Consider the following 9,616-nt stretch of genomic DNA (forward strand, 5'->3'; position numbering starts at 1 on the left):
GCAATAGGAAACAAGAAATAGCGTATGTCACTTTCCTTGCTGTACCATCAGTTTAATCATTCTTTAGTGGCCTTTAAAGAAACTTGTGTTTCTTGTTGGAGGCCAAAGATAAAAGGCTTGACATTTGGAAAAGGATCATTATCACTCATTTTCATTATTCATTTTGTTGTGTGATAGAATACGCTTATTAGGGATGAGTGAACTGGCTCAGATAAATTAACACCATTGTCCCTCAAAATTTTCATCCAAAACTTTATTCAGATATTTTTAAAGACGTTAGCTTGACCTATTTCCTCTGTTTTTGCCCACATATGCCCTCCATGGACTGTGAAGTGTAAATTCCAAAATGCTGCAAATCAAGCTGTTCTTGTGAGATTTCCAACTCAATTTTGCAGCTCCAAGTAGCTCGGATAGTTCACACACGCATCCAAGCTTTTGGAGCCTTGGGTATTCAAATACACTGTTGACATTTAAGTCCCATGCCTACGTGTGGTACTAAAGCAAACAGATACATTCATGTTGTCAGCTTTGCATCAAGAAGTTTAGAATGGTCAGTATTGTTTTGCCCCAGAGTTCTAAACTTAGCAAGCATAAGAAGAGCTAGGTAACTTTTACTGTAATTAGTGCAACCTTAATGTCATGTCAAATTGCTAGACTGTGAACAAAACAAGTGTACAAACCATTTTTTTTGGCTATATATCCATAACTTAATAGGATGTAGTCTCTCTTTGGCATTGACAGAGGAATTCTTACAGCAGTATCATAACTCAAGGCATTTTCCAGAAGGATTTGTTTATAACTAATTCCATTCTATTTTCATCTGGCAGACTACAATAACAGTTTTAACAGACAGCCTCAAATATTGTTTTGTAGGCTCAAACTGGATTGTTCATGCAGTATTCTCACATCACACCAAAAAGCATCTGACAAAAAGCGTCAATGCTTGCTGTCCTCAGGACAACAGAGGCAGAGACTTAGAAAGGACTTTCCATTCAGTGTGTCAAAAAGGTGAGATCGGGAAAGTTATGGTCTTAATAACTGCCTCTCCCAAAGTTTATTTCTAGGCTGTTGCAATCCCTTACCCAATTAAATGCATGCACAAGTGGTACAAGTTTTTAGTACTCTGCACTGAAGGTCTACAGCATAGTTTACAAAACTTAGAACCAATGGTATGTCATATAATAGTTCACACACTTCTTGCAAGAATTCTAAATCTTTCTATCCTGGTAAAATTATCATCTAGCTCTGAGAAAAAGCAATAATATGTACAGGAAATCGTTTCTTTTGTCTTCAGGTACTGACTGTTGGATTGAAGACCGAGCTGAAATATAGTCTAATCTCTGGATACTTTATAGTGGATTTATATGTTGGGAGTCAGGAATAAAGTCCCTCTTTATAGAAGCAGAAAGCTATAGTTCACTTCTCCTAAAAAGAATAATTTGTATAATATTGCTGACTTAGAATGGCTGATACATTCCACATCTACAGATCAATATTTTCAGCATAACAATGTGCTCACCAAGCTATTCCTTCTATAAGGATAAAGCATTTGTTTTATTATTATGAAGATAGGGTATCCATCTATGAATAATCAGGGATTTTTCGTTAGTGATAACGCATAACACAGTAGGAAGGACAAAAGGAGAGAAAACTTTAAAATGTCTGCATCATGATCAATAAGCAAAATCATAGTGACATTTCATGCCATGTTGTGCAATCAGTTTAATCCGACTAGCTTCAGTAGGTAATTTCAAACCCTAATAAAAACAATATCATACAAATTGCACTGGAACAACAGATCACATCATTCAGAATTCTCAAATTGCATATAACTAAACTAATATAGTTAATACTATCATCCAGTTGGTGTAACAGATGGCAACCGTTCTCTTATTTGAGGAAAAAACATTTTAGGAAATATTCAACATGAAGAGCTGTATTAATGTTTATTATTCCAGTTTCACAGTGAAACAGCTCAATGACATAAGATACAGTAATACGCCTCTCTTCTTGCTGTCCTATACTGCTATACTTTACAAAAAGAAGTTGTGGAATGCAAGCATCCATCTGTAGGAGATACTGAATTTTATCTTACAAGTTATTTTTCCGTGTAGGTGTGGAGATGAAGCTAAGGCTCTCCCTCCCTCTTCCCAAAAGTAAACAATAAGGCCATGTACTTAATAGGGCTTATAATATTTTAAAAGCAATTCACAGTTGGACAAAGTTTGGTGGTCACACCACACATACAACAAGGAGTCTGGTGGCACCTTAAAGACTAACAGTTTTATTTGGGCATAAGCTTTCGTGGGTAAAAACCTCACTTCTTCGGATGCATAGAGTGAAAGTTACAGATGCAGGCATTATATACTGACACATGGAGAGCGGGGAGTTACTTCGCAAGTGGAGAACCAGTGTTGACAGGGCCAATTCAATCAGGGTGGATGTAGTCCACTCCCAATAATAGATGAGGAGGTGTCAATTCCAGGAGAGGAAAAGCTGCTTCTGTAATGAGCCAGCCACTCCCAGTCCCTATTCAAGCCCAGATTAATGGTGTTAAATTTGCAAATGAATTTTAGTTCTGCTGTTTCTCTTTGAAGTCTGTTTCTGAAGTTTTTTTGTTCAATGATAGTGACTTTTAAATCTGTAATAAAATGACCAGGGAGATTGAAGTGTTCACTTACTGGCTTATGTATGTTACCATTCCTGATGTCCGATTTGTGTCCATTTATTCTTTTGCGGAGGGACTGTCCGGTTTGGCCAATGTACATGGCAGAGGGGCATTGCTGGCACATGATGGCATATATAACATTAGTGGATGTGCAGGTGAATGAGCCCTTGATGGTGTGGCTGATGTGGTTGGGTCCTCTGATGGTGTCACCAGAGTAGATATGGGGACATAGTAGGCAACGAGGTTTGCTACAGGGATTGGTTCCTGGGTTGGTGTTTCTGTGGTGTGGTTTGTAGTTGCTGGTGAGTATTTGCTTCAGGTTGGGGGGTTGTCTGTAAGCGAGGACTGGCCTGCCTCCCAAGGTCCCAAATAAAACTATGCCCAAATAAAACTGTTAGTCTTTAAAGTGCCACCAGACTCCTTGTTGTTTTTGTAGATAGAGACTAACACGGCTACCCCCTGATACTTGACACCACACAAGTCATTTTCAGAAACTGTGCTTCAGGACTTAATGAGGGTGGAAAGCAATTTACAGCTCGGGTTCTACTAGCATCATTCTCTCTCAATTCCAAAAAAATCTGTCTGTACTATGCAGAGAAATGGTGCTTTCATAGTCATGCTAGAAAATGTCTGTCAAGTGTGGTGCTGGTAGAACCACATCTGGTGTCTGATCACCATTTCTGAACACTGCTGTAGCTAGCAAAATTCTCCGAATGTAGACAAGACTTAATCTGTACAATTGTTCTTGGCTGCATAAGAACTCAGGAATTTTCTTTTTAAGCCACTCCCTACTACACCAGTATGTCGAAGGAGAATCCTCAAGTAGTTACTTTAAAATACTGAAAGAAGAATCCAAACAGCTTTGGCAGAAGTTGAAGATTCATCTGTCACTATTAATGCTAGTGTCTTTGGGAGTTTTTTCTTTTACGAATTCCTGCGAATCAACAAACTCCTTTAATTTAAAAACATACTAAAGTTAAACTTGCCTCTGCGTCAAAGGACATGAAAATTTCATTAAGTTCAAAACTTGATTGACATTTCTATGCCAGGCTGCTTTTGAAATTTAGCGTGACCTTTGTTTTTCTTTGAAAGAACTCCTGCATTTTTATCAGGAAGGATGGGGCAGCTGATTGAGAATTTCAGTTGTAGTGAACATGCCAACAGCTGAACAGGCGCCAGCAGTAACTATAAGCATCCTAGAGCAGATGGACATGTATTCACAGGAACACAAAAGATACAACAGTCTATTTTATCAAATAAAATGCAAAATTAAAAAACAAAGTTTGGCTTCATGGTATCTGTCTCATTCAACTTTTACCACTCCTCCTCCCTTTTCCACCTGTCTTGATCCCCCTACACACAATGAACAGAAGCACTATAAACCTAATGCAAATAGCCTACTTTACAACAATGCAAGCCCATCACTAGCTAAATACTTGGGTTAAAGAGCACCAGCTGGGATGCGTGCAGTTTAGCATTCACTTCTGTTAAAAGAGCCTTTAGTTTTCTAAGGGAAGTGAAACCCATGCTTCTGTTCACCTCTGTAACACGCAGCCTAGATCGTACACATTTTATTTACAGTGGCATTGCAGCCTACAACACTACTGCATATTAGATTTTAAAGTGATATTAGTATTACCAGAAAGGCCCAAATAGTTTTCAATGAATGCAGAATGAAAAATAGTACCAAGATTTTCCAACACTGCATTACTAAAGAGTTAAAAATTTAACATGCCACATCTCACATGCCAAATTTAGTCCAGTGCTTCCAAAGTAACAGCAATACTTTGCTATATATTTAAATATACTGGAAATTGTTCCAAAAATGAAAGTTAGGGATATCAATGGAAAACAATTTCTGATACAGATTACATTGGAGGATCTCTAAGTACCTCATGTGTATCCTAAAATGTGTGAAAAAGGAAATCCGGTAAAATTATTTAAACTAAGACTATTACTACTTATTCTGAAGAATTTTCCAGCCTCCCGTATAGATCCCTGCAAATATAAAAGTACAAACGATAAAAAATTCAAAGGCTGGTCAAATTGACTGTATTTAGATTAAACCTATCAACACTTAATATTCTAAAGTATCCAACTTATCAACATCAAAACATTACTAAAGAGGGAACACCTTTTCACAAATCTTTTTCTCTTATATACTACTGGCATTGCAGTATTCTCCATTATGAATGTTTAGTAACAGATAAGAGAGACATTGCAGGGCTTCCCTTTATTAGTATTCCCTGGTGATCAGGTGTAGAACTAGCATGAAAGTCTATTCCTGGACTATACAGCTTCTCCTGAAAAGGTGTTCATTTAAGAAATAAGAAGGAAGACATAAGTGCCAGCTTTGGAAGCAGTGGTTACAGGGTTTTTCAGTTATCTTTGCACTGAGAACTATTATGTAAAATTCCAGCCCCAAAGCAAATATTACAGGCAAGTTTTAATTGCCTTTAAAAAATAGCAATACTAAACTTAAATAGAGCAGCAGTCCTGGAAACTGTTTTAATATTGAGTATTTTAGCAATTGGGCACCATCAGGACCAACTCCAAAATTAATTTTAATGTTTATTTTGATGGAAGAGTAGATACGTAAATGAAAATATAAGTTTTGATGCTCCATCAGTGTACGTGGCATTGCATAAAACAGCCATGGTTCCTGCTTTCAGTTTTTGAAGTTTGCAGTTGTTACTGCAGAATTTGAGACCTTCAGAAAAGGAATAAAAGTGAACTACATTAGCACAGGCCTTCTCTATATAGAAAAGCTGCACCAATTTAACTAGATCAGTAAAAACTACTTTAGTTCAATCACTGCAACCCCCTTTAGTTCAATCACTGCAACCCCCTTGTGTAGACACTGTTTCTGTATAAGAGCGCCTTATATTGATTTAGAGATCCATATGTCTTGTCAATGTGGTAACTACAACTGAAATACCTAAAATAGGTTATAAATCACATCTTTATTTATTTCAATGTAAATCTGTGTGTGGGAATTTATTCTGGTTTATGACACTCTTCATCTGAAATAAGCGTGTCCACACTCAAACTTTCCTCAAAATAACTAAGTGTGAATTATAACCAATTTGTTATTTTGGTTCCAGTTGTCATGTAGACAAGCCCTAAGAGCAGCCAGACAAAGGGGATGCACCAAATTCACAAAACAAATTCCTAACTCAATTTTGTTAAATCCGTACAATTTACTTATGTGGACAAGTGCCAGGAGATCTGAAACACATTTTAGTGTTTGAGTAAAACACGCATGAAAGATAAATCCGAGTAGTCCCCGCTGTGTGAAATATTTTCCATTTCCTTCCTCATTGTGGCAGTTCACATGGGTCTCCTACTAACACCAACCTTTCCAGACACAAAGGGTATGTCCAGACTACCCACCAGATCAACTCCGGAACTCCACCAGGGCAAGAGGCGGAAGCGGAGTCGACGGGGGAGCCGCGGCCATCGATCCTGCGCCGTGAAGACGGGAGGTAAGTCAAAATAAGATAAGTCGACTTCAGCTACGCCATTCCCGTAGCTCAAGTTGCATATCTTACATCGACCCCCTCCCCCAGTGTAGACCAGAATTAAGACAGAGAAGTTATTTCAGACAGTGCCCTAACCAACTGCACTGTTAGTAGTGCCCATTTTGGTCTGACAAATTGCTAATGCAATAAGGTCTGCCAATCACAAAAAAGTAAATCTTTTAGGGGGGAAATTTTCAGATGTGGCTAGAAGCACAAATCCCTCTTCCCACAAGGTGCTCCCCCCAACCCCGCAGTTGGTCACAATAATATAAATAAAGTTTCAACAAAGGTCTAATCCTATGAAGTGCTGAGTTGAACTCTATGGCTGTATTTGCAAAGAGCTGCCAGCTCTGATGCATTTAAAGCAAAAAGCCTTTTTCAAAACTAATAATTGGAACCCATACAGTGCTAAGTTAAGCACAGACAATGTCTCCAAATAAGATGTCCCATTAAAATCAGAATTTCACAAGAGAACAGAGGTATCTTTCCTTACAAGTCCCAAGATGCACAGATTTCTCTGGAAATCACCCAATTTTGCTATTAAGAGTTGGAAGATCCTCTCTATTCCAGAGAGGCAAGCTTCCACCATCTCTCTTTCAAATTCCTCTTCAAACCACATTTCTACCATTTAGTCCATCAAGTTTAATGCACTGCCCAGGTAGTTCTCTTTTTTTAAAGGTATTTGCATTTGATTGGTCATCAGTAATGTCATATTGGATTGAAAGCAACTTGTGGCAGCGACTTTTCCGGTGTATATTCTATATGGCTCTGAGATGACTGTCAGTGCTAGCTCAACGAGTAAAAATAGTAAAATAATAGTATCTTAAGTGACTAAATACACATCACACCTAGGGACAGGGGTAACAAAACTTTTTTGGCACACAAATCAAATACTGATTATTACAAAATGATTCTGTCCTATTACATGACTGCTGGCACATTGTGCAGTCTCACACCACACACAGAATGTCCGCCTATTTTCCCATTGTTATTCTTATCCAACACTCCCTTTTGGAATGAAGCATTTATTTTTGCTTTGTGCTGGGACCTGAGTGTCTGTTCTAACTGTAAGAGCACAGAAGCGAGAGAGAGCACTATTAGCAGCCACACTGGGTAAGAGTCAGTGTTCCAGAAGGCCACAAGTGAAAATTCATTACAGTGTCAAGCAATATGCGAGAAACACATTGAATGTGCTGCATATGGACCCACCCTGCAGATTAGCCACCAGGGCTGCCTCAGACTGGGCTAGGGTTCATCCATTTAACCAGTCGGTTCTCAAATGTGTCTTGCAATTCATGAAGGGAAAGGCAAACTCATGTCAAGGATGATATAAATCTTGTGGTTGGTGATCCAGTAAGCCAGACTGCTGATGAAAAATTCCAAGTGTTCTGGACTGGAGAAGTTTAAAATGTTGCTGAAAAAGTTATTAGTAAGAAAATATACATTTTAACTATAAGCAATGAAAGCTATTTGTACGTAAAATTAACAAGGTGCCATGCTGATGTATAAAAATAATAAAAAGAAATTGTTTACACAACACCCAAAAGAAAGCCAGGCACTTTTCATTAATCAAATATTATAAATTCATTAATAGGAGCAGAGAGTTCATTCCTGGGGGGCAGCGCCTGAGTGAAAACCTATAGTCAATACAGGACTATAGCATTTCATAATGATAAGGAAATAAAGGTGGCTTCTCAAGACATACATGCTCAGATTGTTAACAGGAATTTAGTACAGTTGCCATTTCATTTGACAAAAGTTCTATTCAGGTTCTTAGGTGGTGCCCATCATCAGGGTATCTAAGCAGTAAATCCCCATGCCTCTGAGAATTTGGCTTACAGTTAGTTTAGATTTTTACAGTACTTCATTCTTTTCTATCTTCATTTCTCTATACAGCTCTATGCAAGTGTTCAGTCTTCCTTTTTATATTAATGCACTGCAGCTCAAACTATTATTTCGTTATTTGTTTAGCTCTTAAAATAGGGTAGGCACTTTACAAAACATACAGAAGATGCAGTGCCTGAAAGCGTTTACAATCTAAATATACCACATATGCTGTTAGAGCTTCCACTTGTACACTGTGAAGCACCTGGATACTGGATATTTGCACATACACAACACCCCAGCAGTGGAATTCTCTTCTTCATGACAGTGAAAGCAGCGATTCTTTTCTTAATTTGAAAATATTTTTCACTATTTCTACGGTTGTTGCCATTTATTACATATTGCTCCTTTCTGGGCAGATCTTTGATATAGTGACAAGTGTTTGCAAATCAACAAGTAAATAAAATAAAGTGGGGGCAAACTGGGATTTGGGGTATAATGTTGATGTCCTTGTCCAGGATTCTGCTGGGGGGGGGGGTGCAGCCCATACAAGCGAGGCAGATGGAAGTTGGACAGGTTAGGGGGGTTTGCTATGGGGACTGGATTGGTGATGGGATGGCGGGGGATGCCGGGAGGTAAATTGCTTTGAGATCTACCAACTAAAACCAGCTCTCTACGTGCACCGTCATATTTTGACAGTTGTTTATTATGGTGGCTAGCTGTGTGAATGGGGATTGTGGGGGCGGGAGGATCAGTGATGTTAAGGGGGGGGACACCCCATTACTTTACACAGCCCAACGCACAGATCTCAAGGGCAGGGCAAAGCTGTTGTGGGTGGAGGGGCTGAGGGGGTACAAGGTGGGGGGAGTAGGAGAGACTGAAATCTTCTCTCACATGTGCAGCCAGGGCGAAGTGCTGCAGTGGGGGCGAGGGGGTAGGAATGGGGGGGGGGAAGCTACATGCTGCACAGGGGGAGGGAGGGCAGAGGGTCACGTCCCTGGCCTAGGCGGTGCGGAGGAGGCTGAGCTGGGCTCCCCGGGGAAGGGATCGGGGGGACTCCCGGACTCACCTTTCACGTCCCCGGCCAGGGCCCGCCAGGTCGGGGCGAAGCCGATGCAGTGGCCGCACGATGAGCTGTAGAACTGCAGCACCCAGGCGGCCGAGGAGTTGAGCAGCGCCCGGCGCACGGTGCCCGCCTCCAGCACGGTCAGCGGGTCCTCCCCGGGCCGGTACAGCCGCGCCGCCTCCCCGCCCAGCCCGGCCGCCGCCACCAGCCCCAGCAGCAACAGCGGGGCCGGAGGGCAGCCGCCGCCTGCACCACCCGCCGCCATGTTGGGAGCCGCTCGCCCTAGCAACAGGCCGGCCCTGGAGACGGGCCTAGGCCAGCAACCGGCACCCGGCTGGGGTTGGCACGCAGGAGGGGCGGGGTCAGCGAGACACGCCCCCTAGGACTTCCGCACTGACACGCCCCTCGGATGAGAGGAGTCACTCCGAATTAGTCCCCCCCCTTCCTATACACATTTGACACGCACGACAGATAAGGGGGGAGTCACCCCGAATCAGCCCTCCCCCCACACTAGGACTACTGCACTGACTGCCCCAC

At 41.1% G+C, this 9,616-nt stretch overlaps 1 protein-coding gene across 1 annotated transcript in view; it reads right to left on the minus strand.

Moving 5' to 3' along the window:
* Positions 1 to 9,344, minus strand: part of QSOX2 (quiescin sulfhydryl oxidase 2) — a 37,067-nt gene extending 27,723 nt beyond the window's left edge. Inside the window, exon 1 of the mRNA XM_065418826.1 lies at positions 9,083 to 9,344. Within this exon, the coding sequence (XP_065274898.1) occupies positions 9,083 to 9,344 (262 nt within the window). The remainder of the gene's footprint in view (positions 1 to 9,082) is intronic.
* Between the last annotated feature and the right edge of the window lie 272 nt (positions 9,345 to 9,616).

The sequence above is a fragment of the Emys orbicularis genome, chromosome 18 (genome assembly GCF_028017835.1).
Source record: "Emys orbicularis isolate rEmyOrb1 chromosome 18, rEmyOrb1.hap1, whole genome shotgun sequence".
Lineage (NCBI taxonomy): Eukaryota > Metazoa > Chordata > Testudines > Emydidae > Emys > Emys orbicularis.